The 23,247-nt window shown below is 34.6% G+C and overlaps 2 protein-coding genes across 3 annotated transcripts; one reads left to right on the top strand and one right to left on the bottom strand.

The window, feature by feature from the left end:
- The first annotated feature begins 5,397 nt into the window (after positions 1-5,397).
- Positions 5,398-6,941, top strand: LOC104898270 (protein GL2-INTERACTING REPRESSOR 1). The gene is made up of 2 exons (XM_010685324.4): positions 5,398-5,954; positions 6,230-6,941. The coding sequence occupies exons 1-2, from the start codon at positions 5,745-5,747 to the stop codon at positions 6,629-6,631; spliced, it is 612 nt and encodes a 203-aa protein (XP_010683626.2). The 5' UTR covers positions 5,398-5,744; the 3' UTR covers positions 6,632-6,941.
- Positions 6,942-16,085: 9,144 nt separating this feature from the next.
- LOC104898269 (uncharacterized) lies at positions 16,086-22,883 on the bottom strand. Of its 2 annotated transcripts, XR_008967148.1 has the most exons (5): positions 22,738-22,883; positions 19,099-21,711; positions 18,600-18,642; positions 16,704-16,788; positions 16,086-16,529 (listed from the first exon to the last, which is right to left on the bottom strand). XR_008967148.1 is itself a non-coding variant. In XM_057390934.1 (2 exons), the coding sequence occupies exon 2, from the start codon at positions 21,709-21,711 to the stop codon at positions 19,183-19,185; it is 2,529 nt and encodes an 842-aa protein (XP_057246917.1). In that variant the 5' UTR covers positions 22,738-22,883; the 3' UTR covers positions 19,091-19,182. The 2 variants fall into 2 exon arrangements, 1 of the variants encoding a protein (XP_057246917.1); XM_057390934.1 differs by lacking the exons at positions 16,086-16,529; positions 16,704-16,788; positions 18,600-18,642 and having other exon boundaries at positions 19,091-21,711.
- Between the last annotated feature and the right edge of the window lie 364 nt (positions 22,884-23,247).

Raw genomic sequence — 23,247 nt, 5'->3', positions numbered from 1 at the left:
CAAACTCTTAAGTTTTGCTTCAAAAGAATATGAGAAATCTTTATTTTGCCTTTTGTCCCACATGGAAAGAATAGAAGGGAAGAGTAATGTTTATAACCATTACTCTTAGTTCCCTTTTGAGTTGAGTAGCAATGAGGATTTTAGTGGGCCTGTGGTGATGTGTGGTTACCACACGCGCGCTCGGCGAGGGTCATGGACTTTAGGCTTTGGGGAATAAACTAAACCTAACGATCTTTTTGGGTCAAAAATGTGTCAGCATTTGATGACTGTTTTGGGTAACTAATTAAGGGCCTGTTCTCTTCGGCATAAAACAGCTGAACTGAACTGAATTGAACTGAATAGTGATATGTGAGAGTAAAAGTATTGTCAAGAGCTGAACTGATCTGAACTGAACTGAATTGAACTGATCTGAACTTCGTGACGGATCATGTTTATCCGACTTTAAGCGATGATGACAAACACTTGTGGTGGTATCATGTTTGTCCGACTATGAAAGATGAAGCAACGGAAGCAGGGTAAACATGCAGGGACTTCGTGACGGATCTAGGATTTCTATATAGAATGGGCCGAATTTCTTGATTAATTTCTTTGAAAACCACCTACTCCACCATACCTACTTGTATTACTATTCTAGATAAGTTACTTATAATTATTTTGGATCATGGGGTGGACCGAATCCCGGGTAGGCCACCCCCTAAATCCGCCCTTGGACGTGGTGTGCGGCAATTGCGTGGAGCCTCTGGTAGGATCATGCAAGTACTAATGGCTCAACGGTGGTTATGGCGTCGGATGCAACACAAACGGAGCTCTAGGCTATTTGTCATGGTCTTAAGTAGATCTAGTTATAGGATAGGGTAGCCCAATGACTAAAGGGTTAGGGTCAAATTTAAAAGGTTTTTATTGGATGGGACCGATAAAGAAACCTAATAATTTTGAAAAATAAAATAGGTTTTGTAAAAATACATATTCAGATTCACACTCATTTAAACTCACTTTTGGCTCTCATTGTTCCTTGTTTTTATTACTCGTTTGTCAGCCCGCACATTACGACCCGCCATCCACTACCCATTTAGCCCAACCAGCTACCGACCCTCTAATGACCCAATCTGTTGCCGACCCGCACTGACCGTGACTCGACCCGCCCAATAACCGGCCACCAGGTCTAGTCTTAAGGCAGCTCAGACTTATATATACGACCAACATCATAATATGGACGAACTCCCTTCAAGCGCCGTGGGCTATTATTATTCGTGCATCTTTACCAGCATCTGGCAAACTCGGTTAGGCTTTCAGCATCTTTACTAGACTAATTTTGTATTTCTAAGGTTTCGGGTGTTGTTATACAGGAGGCCCATAATCTGGTTGTTCAAGTCAGGAAAGAGTTGTAGGTTTGCTTCTTTTTTCGTTAAAAGAAAATGAATTTGGACTCGTTTGGTATTACTGCGGTTTTCTTTTTTTGGTTTTTTGATTTTCAAAATTATATGATATATGTCCTATAATGGATAAAAAAATTAGTCAAATTTATTGTGAACATGATGATTTTGAAAACTGACAACTAAAAAGTGAAAACTACTTTTTTCTGGTTTCCTGTTTATAGTTTTTAGTTTTTTAAAAAAAAACTCAAAACTGAAAACAAAAAACGATAATGACGGTCCCAAGTAAGAAGTTTTTTCCAAAATATCACTGATGGTGAATTGGGGGCCCATAAGTTTCATGTATTATAATCTGAGTGGACTACTTATTATTATATCACTGAAGGTGACGGATAATACTACGTATTAAGTGGGGCCGAAATAAAATTACTATTTTCTTTTGTCCCATAATATAGTGTTGTTTACACGGTCTACAAGGCGTAACTTTGACCTTTAATATCTTCAATTCCGTATTAATAAAAAATATAAAAGTTGATATTATGAAAGTACACGTTGAGACGAATTTAACGAGATCATACATGAGTAGTAGTTTTTTTGCATAATAACGAGAATATTTGGTCAAAATTTTAAAATTTGACCTACCAAAAATAAAATAGGCATTATATTATGGGACAGATGTAGTATTTTTCAGTGGATTCAAACAATAGATTTTACAAGAAAATTTTCGAAAAACATCAAATTATATAAAGAAAAATTTCGAAACTTCTAGACTCCAATCCTTTGGTCTATTGAGCTTTTATTACTCCTTCCTGTTATAATAAAATAGACTATTAATTATAAAAAAAAAACCTAACATGCATCTTTCACTGATCACAGATTTGTAAAATGGAACCTCACTTTTGGGTTATAGTCCAATATTTAATGATACTCCCTCCGTTTCCTAAAGATCTTCCCTCTTTCCGTTTAAGGGTGTTTCCAAAAGATCTTCCCTCTTTTGCTTTATTCCATATTTGGCAAAACAAATTTCCCTATTTACCCTCTCATGTCACTATCATATGGTCAACCATTACATTATTAATTCAATTTTACTCACTTTCTCTTTCCTACTTTAACCCCTTTTATTTGTTTTTTATTTAAACCCCTTTCTCTCTCCTCTACTTCTCACACCTACACACAACTTGATTTTTCTTGGTATCTGTAGGAACATTAAGTGGGAAGATCTTTAGGAGACGGAGGGAGTATTTGTTAAGTTTGCTTCATCTCGTCAATTGCTATCAATCAGTGTTAGATTGGATGGATTAGATAAGACTTATTGCACCGCTTGATAGATCGTTCTATATGTGCTTGTGTCGCCAAGGCCCAATTGTAATTAGTTGGTGATATTCTCATACACTCGAAGTGCTCTGATTCGTAGGGTCTGAGTTCCTTGTTCAAAGTCCTTTCTTTACCTCTAAAGTACTCTTTGGTAGATCAAAGATTAAGATAGATGTCAAATATTGACCATTAATCGCATTTATTTGTACAAATCTCACAGTAGTAGCTCATAAACAGTTGTCACTATATAATACGTTTTTTTTAAATGGGTTCGTTTTGAATTTTCGACTTTACTTTGATCATTAATTATTATTTGCACATAATAAGAAAATTATTCAAATATTGGTCATAGTTGTGCCTCGACAAACATGTCAATGAAACAATTAATAAAAAAGGAGGAAGCAGTAGTCTTTTTTTTTTTTTTTTACTTTATTTTGACTACCACGTTTTCAATGTACGTTGACCATTAACATCTCTTATTATAAAAAAGCCAATATCTATATTTTGAAAATAATTTTTTTTAATATTAATTAGAAGTTCGATCAAAATAAACTACTACATCCGTTTCTTAATAAGTGCAACATTTCCCTTATTTGGAATAATCACAATAAGTGCAACCAAGCTCAAAATGGTTTCAATATATATTACAAATATGCCACCAAAAAGCAAGAGGGTCACAACTTTTTTGTTTCATCACTTGAATTACCCTACTTTATTGTGGTCCCAACTTTCTCTCTCTACATTCCTTGGTATTCCCCCACTTTCTCTATGTTGCACTTATTAAGAAACGCAGGAAGTATATAAATAGTGTAAAAGTCAAAATGGGGAAAATTAAATGTAGTATCATATATAAACATTTTTGTTGTGATCAATGCTAAACTACAAATCTTTTTAGAAAGATGTGATCATTGTTTGGCTAGATGATCAAATTTATAGGTGGGATGGAGTTGTTCTTGGCTAAACAAAAGGGACCAATCATCTTTCTTTTTTCTTTTTTTTTTTTGAAAGAGAAGTTTTCCTGATTGAAGGTCAAACGACATATACAATAGATATTAAAGAAATTAAAACAACATACAATTAAATAAGGTTAAATCAAATTCGTCTTATGAGAAACTATAATAAACCAGATCGAGCAATACAATGCATCCCTCTTGTATTTGTTGTATCAAACAGCTATTGATCAGGAAGTCTATCATATTTGTAAGAACAATCAAAGGGGACCAGTCATCTTAATTACACTAGTACGAACAAGATAGTGATAATATTATGGTTATACGATGAATATTTGTAGGCATAATTGAAAATCAAAGTACTTCAGAGAAAAAGAATAATTAATTAATCATAAGGGATAGTAACGTATGGGATCTCATATCCTTCTAATTGAAAAAAAGTGTAGGATCTCGTCCATAAGTAATGTGTTTCTCATACACTTAGGTGTATCAACATATACAACTTTTTCACTCAAGTCTATTTTTGTTACTGATTTATAGGTTTGAATATTTATTTTGATAATTCCTTCTCCTTTGAGAAAGAGTCTTTCCTCTGAACTCTGGAATGACTTAACTTTCCTATTGGAATCCTTGTTTATCAATAATATGAAATCGGTAGATAATTCATTCTCCCTTATGACGTGCATGTTTTTCCTACTTCAATATAGGTCATTGCGTGGATCGTTATTGAGAGTGATGTTTTATCATCGATCGTAGATAAATTTTGCATGATTAAGATTGTGTCATGGTAAGAAAGTCGAGCCAAAAGCGAAGCTTTTAATCGAATAAGAGTTGTATACGTAACTGATATTTTAGATCTAATTTCTATTAGAAAATATTCTTAGTAATCGATAGTGATCATCATTCATCTTCAAAATTGTACAACAAAATTCATATCATACACCCCAGTGAACCTCGTAATATAATTTCCTATACGCATCTTTATATAATTGCTACTTTGCTAGTATGGGTTCCAGCTGAACATCAATTAAACCCTAAGCAAGCTAGTTGAAGATAGTCATAAGAGACATAACTACCAAACTTAAATTATATTTTCAACAAGTTTACTAATACTATAACCATAGTTAGATAAAGAGGACTTAAATGTATGCTCAAACTATAAGGGAGGTCATTAATATGAACAGAAGATAGAGACAGAGACTTTAATTTTTATGGTTGATCTTCATTTAAATGTTTTCTGTTTCCTAGTTTATTTTTTAAAAAAATCCTTCAATATTAGATAAGAAAGAAAGAAATTAAAAAAGGAAGTAAATTAATTTTAGCTTTAAATTCTGTTGGGTTATAGTAGTTGTAGTTTTCTAGTACTCAGGTGTTGTTTGGTTGGAAGCTATTTCCCTTGGAAATAGAAATTCCTAGGAAATGCATTATGGGTGTTGTGTTTGGTGGGAGGGAAATGGGAGAAGCATAGGAAATACAAATTCCAAGGGAAATAGAATTTCCCATGAAACATGGGAAATCACTCACCAAGCCCCCTTGGTGAGTAATTTCCTAGGAAATGCAATTTCCTATGGTGTCAACCAAACAATTTTGTCTAATTCCTAGGAAATTAACAAGGGAAATAATTTCCCATGAAATGTAAATTCCCATGGGAAATTACTTCCCATGTGAACCAAACGAGACCTCAGTATAAATTAACACCGACTCTCTTCTCCTAAGCAATGAATGACAATTCAATTCTAACACTTCAATCACTTCTTTCTCTTTTTTTTCTCTCTTCTTCTTCTACCTTTATAATCTCATAATAATTTCATAATTTCATAATAATTTCATATAATTAATATTAAAATTGATTATATATTCTTATTAATACTATATTATTTAGTAGTACATACTATATATTATTATAATTTATAATTTATATTTCCCATCTTTTTTCTTGGGATTTTTTCCATACAATTAATACATTTCACTGCCTTCCTTCAAGTTCTATCAGTTGAACCTCATTTTTTTTTCTTTCTCTCTCTTCCTACATAATTTAATTAAGCTTTAAAGAGAACCTCATCAAACCTATATATCTCTCTCCTTCTTCAATTCTTTTTTCTATATAATGTCCTTTCAACTTGAAAACTCACATCCTCAACCAAAAAATTATAAACCCTTTGTTAGTACTACTAACATACTTGGAGATGATGTTTTAGTCTCTAAAGGTATCCCCATCACCCTTGATCTCTTCGGGATCAAACAATCTCCACCTCGGATCAAATTCCAACACGATCGTTGCCCTGTTTTTAAACAGGGCACTTTCCCTGACTCTAAGGTAATTCACTATTATATTTCGTCATCATATTATGTATATATTTTTTTTTCCTAATATGTTTATTTTTACGTCATGTTTAATTAATTAATTTATTTATCAAAGTGAAAACTTTTTAATAATAGAAATCAAAGGTGATCATTTGTAGTAAAAAAAGACACTTTTGGTTTTGTTACGTGATTAGTTGTTCAAAATCAAATGTGTAACGGAAATTTCGGTCAAAAAGTTGGTATTGTGTACTTTTAGTAACTCTTTTGATTTGTTGTGTATTTTTTTAGAGTAATCAAAAAAGGTACTTGGAGGATCATAATAAACTAAGTGACGAGACGATGAGTAAAAGAAACAACAACATGCCTAAGTTGGACTTGAAGTTAAATTTGTCACCACCAAGCTCAAGGATGAGGAGGGCGGAATCGCCTAGTCGATCAGCGTCGGTATCGCCACCGAGCTCGTGTGTGTCGTCAGAGATATCGATGAACAGCCCGGAAACGACATCGATGGTGTTAGTAGGGTGTCCAAGGTGCTTAATGTACGTCATGCTATCCGAGGAGGATCCCAAGTGCCCAAAATGCAAGAGTACGGTGTTGCTTGATTTCATGCATGACAACAACGACAATAATAATAACAACAACAATAACAACAATAATAGTAGTGGCTCTAAGAAGACGAGGAAGAACTAAATTAGAATGAAAAATAAAGACTTTGTTCTTTTTTTAAAATTTTATTCTTATTAGCTTTGTTTTTAGTAAGTAGAAGTATAATTCTGGTGTACGTTAACTAATTTACTTATTTTAACCTTTTGATTTTTAGTTGTAGGAAACTTCGTGTTATTGTCTTCATTTAGCCATGCACCAGAATATTAGCAATTAAAAAATTGTGTTACTTAGATATGTAATGTAATGATGATCATTTGGTACATCTATCAGCAACTTCTAATTAATAAATTTAGGTTAAGAATTGTGACATGATCACATCTGACCCACATTATTATTGGTGGTGTATTTTTCTCCCTTAAAATCCACAATTTGAGCGTGGTAGATGAACTGCATGAGACTTGAATACTATGTAAGACAAAGTGGTATTTTTCAAATAGAAAAATTAGTCATTTTCAATTTAGATGTATAACTTTATTAATTAAGTTGGTGCTCCTTATTAATCCTAATACCTTGCATGGCACAAAGCTATATTTTATGATATCAACCTTGTGTAATTCTCGGAGTTAGGAATCCTCTTCATCATTGGATTTGGTATCACTATGAAAGTCTCCTTCTTCTAAGAAGGAATACCTGGTGATGACCAGTTGAGGTCTTTTTTCTCCCATATTATTAATATGATATTAACCATACATACCTTTTTGTTGTTAAAGTTGTTACTATATCTTTAGTACTTGAAACTTTATTTAGTTATAATTTGCAAGAAGTTGTTATTATAAGAGAGACGTAGAGGATACATATGCATAATTTAAGTCTATGCTAGAAAAAAACCTATATTATACTTCCATAATTAATCATGATCAAGACATCAATTAAGTTGTGTTAGTCAACTAAAATTACGTACTCATTATCTTAAGGTTTTTAACCAAATGGATAAGAAAGGATGTGATGGGTTTTTGACCTTTGGGTGTTTTAATGCTTTACGCTATGTGGTTCATGGAGCTTTAATTTGAATTTTATTTTTTGTATGAACTACATCCTTAATTACATTAAAAAAAAAAAATTGGGGGATTACCTTTTCTTAAGGGTAATTACATTCCGATAGATGATAAGGGAACACTAATGATACTTTAACAATAATCAAACAATTATTTGTACTTCTCAAGAAATAATTTTACTTCCCCTAATTTTTTATTTAAGACACAAACAATATTCGAAGTAAAACTTTGACTATTAATCATCTTCAAATACAGAAATTGCATAGTGCGTGTAGGATTCGATCCCATGACTTCAAGTTTATATACTAAAGATTTAACCACTGGACTAAGTGATATTTAGTGTTATCATTTCAAAGTATAATATTAATAAATGAAAATTTTCCTTACCCGGAGCATAGCCCGGGCCTAATAACTAGTTTTGATTTAAAAATAGGCGGACTCTTACAAGACAAACTCCTTCAAATATTAGTAAAAAGTGTTAAGTGTAAGTAAATAATATTACTAAATAAATATTTTAAAGATGTTTCTAATATTATCATGCTATAATTTTGTGTTTATATTAAAAGATATATTAATGATCAAATTATTTTTTTGGGGAAGGTATGTGTCCTTCCATAACGAAAAAGGAAATGCACTTCGTATTATTACACCCCCCTTTTTTTTTTTACAATTAATTATGTTGGTCAACGATCTTCAAGATAAATTACAGTATGACTTTTTTTATGATTCGGAACTTGGAAGTACACTAACACTAGGGATGCTTAAAGAAGTGCCGCTTAAAACGTACAGTTGGAAAATACTATAAATTAAACACATAGCCTAACTGAATCATTATGATTACTTGAATTATGTAATTAATGTAACACTTAAGTGTTTAACCAAGCCAAAATATACCTAACATTTCACCAACCACATATTATGAACATCATGAAGTATTAATTAAGCATATTCTCGCAATTGTTTAGCGTACACTTTCAACTTTCAAGTACTGGTTTGATTGAAGTAGAATTGTGTGAATTTATTAAAAAAAAAAGTAAAATTATGTGAATTTATTAAAAAAAAAGTAGAATTATGCGAATTTATTAAAAAAAAAAAAGTAGAATTATATAAGCTTGTTTAGTTGGCAAAATTATAGGAAACTTGCTTATATAGATCCCTTAAGTAAGTAGAATTTTTCGTAAGAATTTTTATATTCTTTGATCGATCAAACAACTTATTGCACTTCCTAAATTATAAAAAATTCCCGTGATAATAATTTTATATAAAATATTATGTGTCATGTCCAACCAAACACCCACTAAATCATTCAAACATCATGATTATCAACTACTGAAACTATAACAAAAGAGCTAATATGTACTTAGAGTCTATTCTCTCTCTCTTGACCGTCCACTTTCTCTCAACCTCCTTTAAAACCCTAGCTTTCCCTGTGACGGCGCTGTTCGCGCTGCTCTTTTCCAGCATGCATCGTTGCAGGGTCATCTCCGATCCCCTTCATCCCTTTTCATTGTTTTTTTTTTGATAATTTGTGGGTTTAGTTTTATTGAAGCTCTGAAGGCCATAACAGCAGTAGGACATACAAATTCAACTTACAGCTTCTAGCAAGATATAAAGATAGAGCATCACAAACTAAACCAAGTTAAACCATTTTCATACGATTTACACGATTTAGCACCATGCAAGAAATTCATCCTTCCTTGATAATCCTTGTTTCGCTAATGCATCTGCAACTCCATTGGTGGCTCTTCCTTTGTGGATTATTGAAAGAGATAGCCAAGACTTTCAGGCATTACGTATAAAGTTGAGAAGGAAGTTGAGGTTCCAAGGTCCTCCATCATCCAAATTACACCATTACACTGCATTCGCGGAGTCTGAGATAATGATGAGAGGTTGACCCTTAAGTGTCTCTGAGCTAACTGAGATTTGTATAGCCCGATAGATGGCGAAAACCTCGGCCGAGTTAATTTCGAGGAAGGGGATTGGACTAGAGAAAAGACAAACAAAATTTCCTTGATCATTCCGCAAGACTCCGCCTACTGCTGCATGCTTGAATCTTGGGTCAAAAGAAGCATCGACATTCCATTTGAGAGATCCGTAAGGGGGTGGAGACCAGACTTCAGCAGATGCAAAGCATGAGGGGTTGAGAGTGGGAGTTGTTTTTAACCATCGAAGACATTTGGGGTTTTGAAGGATTTCGGTTGCTGAGTATGGGAAGTCATCTTCCCAAGCTTTTAACCACCACACTATTCTGAGTAAGATCATATTCTTTAGGTCGCACAAGGAGGAAGATGTATTGGTGAAAATCCTTGCATTGCGTTCTTTCCACAAGGACCAGAGTATAACAAAGAAGGAGGCGTGCCATATTTTTTTGAAAAAATTACCTCCACCACTGAACCGCCATTGATGACATCCCTTTTCATTGTTAATCAATGCTCCCTTCACTTCCTTCCCCAACTTCCCTAGTTTTCTCTCTGCTTTAATTTCCAAAACCCTCTCTCAATTAATTTTCTCCAATTCTTCTGTCCCAGTTTCTACCCTTTTCTAGTTCGTTTGATCTGCTGCTATCAGATTGCACAGGAGTTTAAGGGAGTTGCTCGATCGAATTTCGAATATGAAAATTCAAATCAAATGTTAAACTTTTCATTTAGAGTTGAGTAATGGTTTCTTAAAAATTGGTGAGTTCTACAACAATCGAAAAAGGTGGATTAATTTTCCTGTTAAGTTGATTGATTGAGACTCTGGTACCCTTCAAGATTGTTCAAAGTTGATCGAATTGGAGCATTAGAGACGATTTTGTTGTCTTTGGTGGAAAATTCAATCTGGTTGTAATCGATGGGGGTGGTTTTTGAAGTTAAATGTGAAGATTAAAGGTTTATGGTATTCAGTTTTTGTCCCTGCTTTAGGTAGTGATAATCCTTGGAAAATTTTTGTTCATGCTTTTTTCATGTTGTTCAAGAGGAATTGAAGGTTGTTGGTTTTGATGGTGACTGCCATAATGCCTGTTTTAATTCTTTTAATATTCTTTGGCACGACATTTTCCCTCCTTCTCATGATAGTGAGCTCAAATTAGAAGTGGATGCTCTGCTCATCTTAGAGATATGCAGATTGGCTCAATTCATCCTAATTTAGAAAGTGAGATTCATCACGTATGTTAAGGAACCTAGTATATTGAATTGTGTCCCTTTAAAGAACACTGGTGTTATCAAGGAGAAGATGTTGGCAAATTCGGAGAGGTTGCCGGGAAGTGTTGGTTTGAGTGGCATTGCAAGTGCTCTTTTATTTGCAAATGAGATGCGCATCAAAGGAGGAAGTTCATTTTGTGTTGACGGAGATGAGGGTTCTTCTTGTGTTATAGGAAATGGCACAATATTAGATTCAGTTGGGATTGTCAATGAGGTTTCAATTTTATCACCTAATGCAATTATGAGCAATGTTGTGCCGAAGTCTTCTGTTCGGAGGCTAGGAGTTCATGAGTTCTTTGATGTTGTCTTAGTTTGTTGTTTTTCAGTCAGTAAGCTTTGGTGCTTCTCGGTTCTTCAATGTGGTTGGTGTGTTATTTCTTGCTCGTTTTAGTGGTGATATTGTTAAGGGGTCTTTGTTGTGTTTGGAGCGTTTTGGTTTGGCGTTTTCATGTATTTGTCTCTCAAGATGTTGTAGTCTTGGCACTTCATTGTATGCTTTTAACTCTATTATGAGTTTTAATGAAATGAACTAAATTATCAAAAAAAAAATATGTACTTAGAGTGTGTTCGGCAAAATTAGCTACAATTGTACACCTTTCGTGACAATTTGACTTTTGCAATATTCACATGTTTCACATTGACTACACTTTTTATAACTCATATATAAATACAATTGTTAGGGCCTATTCTTTTCGACATAAAACAACTGAACTGAATTGAATTGAGCTGAACTTATTGCAACTGAACTGAACTAAATTAAATTAAATTACAACTAATAGAAATAATAATTGGCGGTAAACTGAATTGAACTGGACTAATTGCAACTGAACTAAACTGATTGCAACTAAAGTGAACTGAAATGTATTGAAAATAAGTTGGGGAGAACATACGCTTAGTCTACGTAATGTCCTAAGATTTATCTCTATGTATATTATCAATACATCAACTTTTTATTTTTATACTAATATATTACTAAGGAAATTAATGGTCAAAGTTATGCGTTGACAAATGTATAAGTCAAACTATTGAAATTAATATGAGAATTGAGATGGAGGTAGTAGCCATTACTCAATATTCAATTTCCAACGTGTAAAATATTATTACAACCCGTTGAACATTGAGCAAAATATACACGTTCACAGATATTTTCAAGAAAAAAATGAAAGAGGGTTATGTGGGCGCAGCCTAGTGTGAGAAGTGAGGACAGAAGAGTCTTGAATGAAACTGAAAGTAGCGAAAACATTTCCTACATTCTTCTTCTGTAGAATATAAACAGAGATCTTCTCCCCAAAGTTAGCCCAATTTTTAACAAAAATATAGCCATTTTTTAGATTAAGAAACAAAAAAGAAATTAATGAATTTAAGGAAATTTAAGTAAAAAAAAGTACAATATATCTAACCACTTTTGATTTTTTTTTATATATTTTTTTTTATTGGGAAAGATAATTGATCCGAAAACTAACCCTTGTTAAGCTACTAACTTTCAGGACACACGAGCTCACAAGTTGGATATGAGCTTGTCTTGGAGTCCAACCGTTTGTGTCTCTTAGGGGACTCAAACGGGGGTAATTTAGTCATTTTATGCGTTGGAAGATTTCACGCGCGTGTGGCAAGGATTTGCTTGGTACCAATGCTAGGTTATAATGGTACCATTTTCCGAAAATATTGATACCTTGGTACCAGTCCTGATAACAATTTGATACCAATGTCAGGTTATAACGGTACCATTGTGTTTTTTTTTGGGTGTTTGAGTCTTTTTGGACTCAAACGGTTGGTTACCAAGCCTTTCTCGGTTGGATATAAGGCTAAACAGTCCAGAAATCAATGAATTTAAGGAAATTTAAGTTAAAAAAAGGGTTATAGAGGGAGATATTAGTTAAAAGCATTGAATTGAAAGAAAAAGAAAACAAATAAAAAGGGATGAAAATATCATTGAAAAAAGAAATAAATGCAAAAGTAATTGAGGCAGTTGAGACTTGGAGAATAATGAGAGAGTTGCATCGCGTCAGGTGATAAATACAAATTAAATTCGTTCTTCCCTTTTCTTCCTCTTCACACTAATCACTAAATGCCATTTTTCCTTCTTTTTGTTGTCAATTCAGGCAACTTCTCCTCTGCCTCTTCATCCTCATTTCCTCACCTTCTTTATAATTTTTTTTGTTAGGAATAGTAAAGAGCAAGAAATAAATTGATAGTTTGAGATAGCATCACTAAAGGTCAACATAATTTTGATGAATTTTATACTCTTTTTTTTGTGGAAAATTTGAGATTATAGATTGAAATATGGGTGATTTAAGAGAAAGATAAACTAAACTTGTAAAAGTTTTACAAATAAAAAGATAAATTGAATTTGTAAAAGAATCACAAATAAAATACTCGATTATGTCGTATGTTGTTAGATGCCTTATATTCCTGCAACCACGTTATTAGATCTTTCTTCATAGTCCAGCATTTAGATCGTGTGCATTTATGCATTTATTTAGTTCACTCTAATTTGTTTTATGACTAAGTGATTCAGTCCATTTTCTCATTTCTTTTGGGTTAATTTTTTTTTTTTTTTGATGATTGGGCGTTTTATTTCATAAATTTAGTCCTATTTGTTTTGGGTTAATTGACTAATTACTTTCTTAAACGGTTAACAAATGTTTTCCAACCTCATATTAGTATATTAACCTATCAAAACTAGGTTTACTCAAACGCGTTAACCGACAATAAAGGTAGTTCATACATAATTTGCAAAAAAAAAAAAAATTACTAGTATGAAACTAGGAATCCACCTCCAAACAGCCAAACATATGATTTTCTTCACAAATTTCTATTTACATACTCCATACCATGTCTTAACTCTTATGTACTCGCAGCTGGTAATGAATTTTTAAGATAAAAATTACAAGTTTGAGGCTAATCAAGCATGACCACAAACATAAACACAACACTTGTGCAAAACTACATGCAAATTTGTTCTTGTAGCAAAATTATTATTTTTTTTTTTTTTGAAAGAAAGCAAAATTATTATTTGAATTATCAATGACTTAGAAGATATTGTCCAAGAATGCAATAATTAACTTGTAACAAGATTATGAGGTCATCTCTACCTATAATTCCAACAGTCATCCAAATCAACATTAAAAAGTTGACTATATAGACATAAATCATAACAGACAAAATCAAATTAGGAAAAATTGTTTCCGGCCTTGCCCTGACCTAACAGATCTTTTACTTTGGTAGGTACATGTAAAACTTAAAAGGAAAAGAGTTTAACAATATTTGGTAAATTACAACATTAGAATTAAAAAGTACGGTATATCTAATTGCATTTGGTTTTATATATATTTTTTAATTAGAAAAGATAATTGATCTGCAAACGAACTCCTACTAGATTATTAGTCACCATGGCACACCAATTCAGAGGCTGGGTACCAGACTAAACAGCCCAGAAGTAAATGCCCCAACTTATTATTGTGATGAGGATTCAAACCCTAAACAATGCCCTTAAATTCGGGGTAGTACTCCACGAGGTACCACCTCTCCCTCTACGTTTGGTTTTATATGATATCATTATTTTTTACTTCTCTCAACAGCATTATGCAACAAATTGGACAGCCAACTAGCCAAGTGTCACACCATGATTAACATAAAGAACTTAATTTAGAAAATTATCTCTAATTGCATATAGTGTCAAAATTCCAAATAGGAAATACAAAAAAAAAAAAATACAAAAATACTTTAGTTAATAACATTAGTTAACCAGAACAATGATCGAGTCATTACGGATTGTATATTTTCCTTAGTAAAGGAAATCCATTACGATACTAAGTATTACCTCTATTTCTTTTTAATCTACTAGTTTTTCTAATCTATACACTTTGTGAAAAAGTTTAGCTATTTGTTTTTAGCTTTTGACAACAAAATTGATAAATATAGCATAGTTCATCAAAGATATTATTCTCATGATTGATATCTAATTCCTGTTATGTGAATAACATCTTTAATGAACCATGCCATATTTATCAATTTTATTAAACAAAGCTAAATATAAATAGTTAAAACTGTCCACTAGGTGGATAGGTTATAAAATCGAATTAATTATACATGCTTGATTCTTGATAACAACAAAAGAATCAAGTAACCTTCTATAGATAATGAAACTAGATTAGATTTACTACTCTCTCCGTATAGAATTACTAGAAACAATTCGATATTATTTCTGAGAAGTAAAATATTCAATTGTTGTTAGTAATTTGTTACGGAGAAAGTATTATTATCACAGCAAACTAAATCGAATATAAACTTGCTTAGATCATCATGTCCAGAGCCCACCATATAAAACGGGACCAAGGGACTCCCAACAAGTGACAAAAAGCATTAGATTATTTGCCCAGAAAAATAAATAATTTTGCCATATTGGTCCCAGAAATACTAGAAATAAACCATGTTACAGAGAAGCTGAATCAGATACAGCCCCCCGAAATAAAAGGTTAGGCTTAATGCAAAACTACTTCTTTGGTCTATGGAATGAATATCTTGTTGGGTATTACCCCACATAGATTTAAAAGGTACTCCTAAGATGTACTATAATTTAGCTAAAAATAGCCTAAAAAGCCAACACTGATGAGCAGCACTCTATTCCAACAATCTAAACTCCTCCGTCCTTACTCCTTACTGTCCTTAGGGAGTCAAGTATCAAACTAACAGTCGGCACTGGCGTCTAGCGCTGCTGCTTGTATCAACTTCGAAAACACTAGCTAACACAAACAAGTACTAGGGATGTACAGGTTCGGACCAATCCAGTCCGGGTATGTACTCCTAGCTGGGCAGCATCTGTGTTATGGACTTATATGGTAACTAGACCTTCAAGGGTTCTGAGTCAAGAAGTGCATCAGCAAAGATGTTGTACAACAGAGGATGAACTAGCAGAAGTTCTGCAAAAGACAATCAACCTGAGTTTCCTATGCCATGACTCAAGTTATTCCATAGTGTCCTAATAGACTTAACATGGTGAGATGGACGCAAAAAGGACAAGTTCTATCTTCATTCATGCATGTCAGATGTGAAACCAAAAGCAACAGGGAGCTCTACACAATCACAGACCCTAAAAACCTATTTAGTAGTAGTTGGTAATAGATGGCGCTGATGGTTAAAAGAAACAAAATCAGTGTAATTCTCTAGTAATTCTTGTCCACCGCCTAGTATCTATTTTCTTCATTAAAAATCACATTACCAACCAATAACATTTTTGCAAGGAGGTTTTGAGTGTTAATGCAAATTTATGAGGAAAAGAAAAATACATGTTGGGAATAATTTCAATATTATAAACATTGTCATGATATATTTACTTCAAAAGTACACCAAAATTGTCTACCAATACCACTAATTATTTATTGCCAACCAAACGGGCTGTTACTACTCTGGCATCTTCTCTTTCATGGTAAGTTGTTGCAAATATCTGACTATATAGAAGATTAGGAGTATGAAAGAAGTGGTAACCTTGGCACCAAACTCCACTTGTTCTTATATTGGATAAAAGCAGTAATCACATCAAAAAGCCTTCATGACACTAGCATAAGTCACGTAAGCAGCAGAGACCCCAAGATAATATTCCATACCACGGTTTCCAGCATATCCTTACAGCTGATGAGCAATGCCATTTAAATTAATGATTTAGATGCAAGGTAGTGATTCCAGGTCCATAAGTTCCTTCTTCCATGATAAAATGTTGGTGTTGGTGCCAGCCGAACATATTCACTGTGGGATGAACAGAAGAGCGTTTTATTTAAAGGAGATATACAGATGACTTAAACAAAGAGGTTAGGCTCTTTCTAAACAACAAAAATTCATTCTACACCAGACTTATTGTTAAATGCAGCATGTAATATCAAACTTATGAAATTAGAGGTGTAAAAGCATTCAGCAACTGACCTATAATTTCGTTTATAGTAAGTCACAAAGTACCAAGCTTAATTGAGTTAATTCCACCAAATTTTCGCTTCACATTCAGCAACCACTGCAGAAGGGTTAAGATTGAAACAAGGATGAAGAGTAAAAAGTTAGAAATAAAATCTGGAAACGCTGAGACTCTAAACTTAAAATACATGGATTCCATTTCAGTTCTGCGAACTACTGCAGCTGATATAATTCAACTGGCCTGTGCTAAGCTACTGACAAAGCACAACCAATGAGGGTGTCAATGTTGATATTATGACACACAAAGTTTCAGTACATCCACTGAAAATTACAAAATTAAGGGTCATAGTTATAATTCAAAGTCCAGATTTGCCTATACTACGAGATAACCATGGTCCAACCTTCCATTTATATCAAAATAGTGGTGACACTTATCCATCGATGAGTTTCCATAACACGGCAAAACAATAATTTATTCACATCATGAGAACTGTGATACATGCTTTCCCAAACCCACCCCCATAGCTCCATGTGTCACGCCGAACAACAAAAAAAGGAAAAGAAGGAAAAACAAAATAAAGGGGAAACATTAGATCTATTAAATGAGACAAAATCGCAGCACAGCCATCACATAGAACATGCACTAATCACATATCAAAAACTGTTTCATCTCTTGCAAATCCATACTTCGTTGTAACAACGAAAAACGAGAAGCTTGAGAAGAAGCAAGATGGGAAACACACAAAAGAACAAGGCAGAAAAGATGAAAATTTCGGTACTTTTCACAAACATTAAGAAGATACTGAAGGGGTGTTATACAAGCATTGAAGAAGGCTAAAGCCAAAAGTATTATGCCCCAAGCTAGCATGTAGGGAGTAGGGACTAAAATTGTTTACTAGGTTCGGAAAGTTCCTTATGATGCTAACAACTATTTTAGCTCATGGAGAGTGATTTCAAATAATTAAAACAGAAATGATCACCTCAGTTTTCTGCACAGGCTGTGACGAACAGTAAAAGCGAATTCACACATTGAGGGACAAGGACCTTTCGCGGTAGAAGTTCTACAGCAGAGTATGTGTAGAGGAACTTTCCAGGTTTTTAGTCAATCATGATAAACGCTAAAGTATTTTTTGATGATTGAACCCATTCATTCCTCAAAATGCAGCATGTATTGAATTCTCATATATGACACTTCTTAGAGCATAGATGGCTCCTTCTCTACAAAGTTGTATATAAAAGGATGGTAAAGAGCTTGTGACCATTGTCACGTGATATGTCCAATGTTAATTTCCATGATAATGCATCTCTGCTGCCAAGTATGTGCTCTTCATGGATATTCATTAATCAATACCACTAAAAACCACACATAGGAGTAGTAGAGAATAAGGGGTAATGGAGATGCATATCAAGGACAACCACCCGAAACGTTCCACACAAGATAACAAACTTGTAACCGTTGCCTCAATTTATGCCAATAACAAAGAAGCCAAGAAGAATAAGCAACAATTTGAGAACTTAGGTACATATGCAAAGAATGACAACAGATAACATATCTAAATAAACTTGATTTTCATAGTTCTGAAAAATATTACTGCACACACATAGAATATGTATTAAATGAAATGCAGCCTTGAAGAATGTAATGGCAGGTGCAAAATAAGTTATGCAAGCAATGATATCCATTGAAAAATGAAGAAAAGAATGTGAAAAACTTAAAACTCAGCCAACAAAACATGCTAAATTGCTAACTCAACTCTGAGCCAAACAAAATACTATAACATATGTCTCAATTATAATGTATCTACAAATTAAGGACGCAACACAAAGAGTATCTAACAGAATTTCAGTGGTAGAGAACTGCAAATTCTACCACAAAACCAAAAGTAGAGAAGATCAAATAGAAGAGCATACCTCTCAAGAAAGACTCCCAGAAGGCGAATTCAGTAGTTCCAAACAGGGAAAAAAAATGCGCTCGCGGTCGCGTTCGCGGGAACGGTCGCGTTGTCGCGGGAACGGCTTGTAACGGCGAAATAGAACGTTTCGCGGCCGACGCGGCGTGAATTTTTTTAAAAAATTCACATTAAATGTATTAACCTTAATTGCAATTTTTTAGTTTCGGAAGCATTATTACAACATAATATAATCAAATTTGATAGAATATCATGTTTCCTCAACTATATAATTAAATCATAAAATAAAATTGGCCAATGTTTGAAAAGAACGGATATAACGGGGATAAAATCGTTCTAACGCGGCGAGTTCGCGTTACGGAACGGGCAACGCGGCGAGAAGTACGTGAATTTTATTATGGCGTTCCGTAACGGGATTTCGCGGAACGGCAAATCCAAAATCCGTTACAGAACGTCCGTTCTGTAACGGAACGGGAGAGTTTTAATTCCCTGGTTCCAAAGACAGATATAGCTTAAGTGAAAAGGATCACCTTCACTAATATTCCAGTGAAGCATAAGAAACATCAAAATAGTATAATACATTCTTAACAAAGATCTTCAATATATTCACCCCATCCACTACTACTTCTGATAAACTTGTCAGTAATGCCAAAAGCTTTATTTTGTGCTACTCGCCTAGCATAATTCTCCACTGAGATAGAACCCTTCTTCAGTCTCCTGTAGTAGATCATCTCCCAAGGCCATAGCCGGGAAGAACCAAAGTAATCTTCGACGTCTTGGTGATGTTCATTCTCGTTGGGATGTTTCAAGCCATAGTGTTTCAGAACCCTGCATAATTCCTCTGTACAAATGCTTAGATGACTGCCAACATGCAATTTTGATGGAGCTTTCTGATCTAAATCACTGTCTACTTCCAAAGGTTTCATCATTTCTAGAGCAGCATTTTCACGTTCCTCGGTTTCTCTTTGCTTCTCAACTACAGCATCAAACTCCTTTTCATCCTTTTCAAGCGAAGAGCACATAACCTCAACTTCACAAGATAGATGTGGGGCACTGGAGTCACCATTACCATCAATATGTGATTGCTCTAGCTTCATGTCGCTCATTATCTTGCCAGACGAAGTACCATCTTCACTTTGCAAAGGTACATCTGTTTGTTGAGGTTCTATATTGTGGTCCAACCACTGCCTCTCCTCAAGCCCTGCCACCTGAGGTTGTGAAATCTGATTATCTTCCACAAATCCATTCAAGCTTACCTCTGTATGCTTTATATAAGCCGGAGTCTCCTCCACTGAGTCACGTTCTGATTGCATTCTCTCAAGCCCTGCTTCCTGAGGTTGTGGAATCTGATTATCTTCCACAAATCCATTCAAGCTTACCTCTGTATGCTTTGTATAAGCCGGAGTCTCCTCCACTGAGTCACGTTCTGATTGCATTCTCTCAAGCGCTGCCTCCTGAGGTTGTGGAAGCTGATCATCTTCCACAAATCCATTCAAGCTTACCTCTGTATGCTTTACATAAGCCGGAGTCTCCTCGACTGAGTCATGTTCTGATTGCATTCTCTGTATTGGAACCTCCACCACTCGAGAACTTGTTGCATTATCAGTGTATCCACTCAAACTTTGCTCTGCTCCTTTTACAACAGATAGGTTCTCTTCCCTAACTTCATGTTCAAAATGCTGACTGACAGCAGTCAGCATTTCCTTGGATGGAGGGATAGGGGCACGTTCAGAAAATCCATTCAAATTTACTTCTGTCTTGTTTGGAGAAGAGGGTAAAGACCGCTCGAGAGAGATAGACAAGGAAGAGGATGGTGCGCTTGATCTTGATCTTGACCTTGACCTACTCTTAGTCTTAAAACTTTTGGACCTGAATCTGCGTGATCTTGTATTGGACCTACTAGCAGAAAGGGAATGTGGTATAGGTGATCTAGAATGAGAGCTTGTACCCACCAAAGGCTTTAATGATCTCGAAGATGTACGCAACTCAGGTGATGTACACTCAGCATGAAGATGGGACAAAGCTAAAACCCTTGACATTTTATTATCACGAGTCTCTACAATCTTATCATCCCTTTCCCTTTGTCGTTTTCTATCGAAATCCTTTCTCTTGTCCCTCCTAGATTCATTTTCCATGCGAGAGCTTCTTCTGTTAGCTCCATCCTTTCCTGAATGAGATGGCTTCTCATCAGTGTCAGGTCGCCTTCCTGATCTCAACTTCCCATTATTTGACAGCAGCTGTCCTCGTGATCTAGATTCTATCCTTCCAACCTCACTGTTGTCTTTTGTGTCACGCCTATGATCTGAGTGGTATGTGCTAATCTCCTGCAAAGCCTCTTTCGATGGACAATCACGCATCTTGTGACCAGCAGCTCCACATCTAAAACAAGTTTGATGGCCTCTCTTGTTACCAGGATGTATCCTCCTGTTCTTGTCCGGTGATGTTCTCACAGACTGAGAACCAGCTTGATGTTCCAAACCACGGTTTCCATATTCTTCACCTATTTTATCACCACAATCGGGCTCGTACCGGTCAATTTCCACCTGTGCATCAAAATTAGCCTCACTTTGAAGGTTATTAATATGTTCTTCTTCTTCCCACCTTCCATCATCCATCTGGTTGGGTTCAACTTCAACACAGCCACCTTCTTCCAAAGCTAGTTCCTGTTGCTCATTATGCACAACTCCCATATCATTAAGACTGATGTTCCCCCTATCGTTATGTATATCAGAAGACTTGTGCCTTTTTCGACCTTCTTCCAATTGTTTGTCACTCATTGTGTAATCTCTCCGACTCCTTGAAAAGTTACGACCAACAAAATTATCATCCCGATCAAAATGTCTTTCATATCGCATGTCATGGGACCTGGTAGGTCTTGCGAATCGTTGCAATGGTTTAGGCTGTTTCTTTGACCATGATAGATATACTGACTCACCACAAATCTTCCTTCCCTTAAGAGTCCTGAAGGCCTTCTCAGCATCCCCGCGGAAGTCATATACTGCAAACCCAAACCCTTCTTTCAGTTGCACGGTGCACCGGCCAAACCTTGTAAAAACACGTTCCAACTCATCCTTGCGAGCGCGAGGTGACAAATTACCAAGATGCAAAGACATCTGCAGCCAGAGAACCCAAGGATCATTTCATTTATAAGTTTCTCACTTTCTCTATTGGTAAAGGTCAAGTAAAACTTCAAAAATTATCCTCAATGCTAGAGCCTAGAGTGAAACACCATTCCAAAAGGAGTTCCAAATGCTTTCCTCTTACAAGAGAAGATTGGAAACACGCAAAGGAAAAAATGAGTCGGTCACCCCAACTAATTTGAAATGGAGGAAGTACATATACAATTGAGTTTATAAAGTATCTATAGTTAACTGCAATGTTCTTCCCACAACTAAAATTAGCAGAACTAAGTTATTGGTTTCAATAGGTTCCAATTAGTTCAAATACCGACTACCCAAGTTCAATTACAACTAAAATAAGCCTCAATAAGATCCGATAAGTTGTTTGCAACATAACAACACCCTACACGGCCTACAGGCTACAACTGATTATCCAACACAAAATACTACGAATCCGTTTCTACAACCCATCCATTCAAAAACAAATTACACAAACAAATAGAAAAAACAAGTAATACCCGGCCACACGACAGAAATTTACAAACAAACTTCTATTCCCTTTCATTCTTCATACCAAACCTATCTATCTATCAGCTCGAAAACATCGAGTATCCTTATTCATCAGTCTACATTGCTACTGACACTCTAAAATCATTACACACATCAACTACAAGTTCTTTCACTAATCGCTCACTTTAGGACTGTTTGAAAAACCCTAAATTACCCTAAAAACAAGCTCTGACCAAATTTTTCACTGCAACAGTCACTTTAGTAATAATTTAACATAATACAAACAAATTAACAAGACATAAATTACACAACAAACTTTGTACTACATAGATAATCTCGAAACCATTATCAACCATAAAACTTCACGAACAACAATCAACTAAGCAAAAAGAAAATTTAAAAAAAAAAAAAAATCCACGAAAACCTAGTAGCAAGAAATTTTAATCTATCAATAAAGTTTAATATATGATAAACAAAAAAGGAAGATTAATATGAAATGACGAAAAACACCTTTAACGTAGATGAATTTTACAGTTGCAGGAGATGAGTTTTTTGAGTGTTTCTCTCTCTTCAAATGCAATTTTAAGGGGACTGTGAAAAGACTCGAGAGTAGAAGAATAGAGAGGAGAGAGAAAATAAACGACGAATTCAAAGTTTATACAGGGGTAATTTCGTAATTTTATTTGACTTCACTGAAAATGAAAAATAATAGCGTATAAAATCTGCCCTCAAAGGAAAAAAAAAAAGGTTAATTAAAAAATCTTTTAAGTGAACCATTGTGTCTCTTCCCAAAAGACACCATAAAACTATATAAGAATCATACCGTTATACTCATTCTAAACATGTAAGAAGCCATACATTATCTTCATCAAATCCAACATCAATCGATATTATCATCCAAAACTCGAAAAATGGATAATCTTGAAAACTTTCGTTGGGGTAGGGGTTCATGGATTACTTTTTTAACCATTGTCGTTTTAATCCTTGTTTTGCCTTTAATCATCAAGCCTAGTGATATTT

Source organism: Beta vulgaris, chromosome 7 (genome assembly GCF_026745355.1).
Source record: "Beta vulgaris subsp. vulgaris cultivar EL10 chromosome 7, EL10.2, whole genome shotgun sequence".
Classification (NCBI taxonomy): domain Eukaryota; kingdom Viridiplantae; phylum Streptophyta; class Magnoliopsida; order Caryophyllales; family Amaranthaceae; genus Beta; species Beta vulgaris.
The sequence above is the reverse complement of the archived record's forward strand: the minus strand, read 5'-3'. Positions and strand labels throughout refer to the sequence as shown.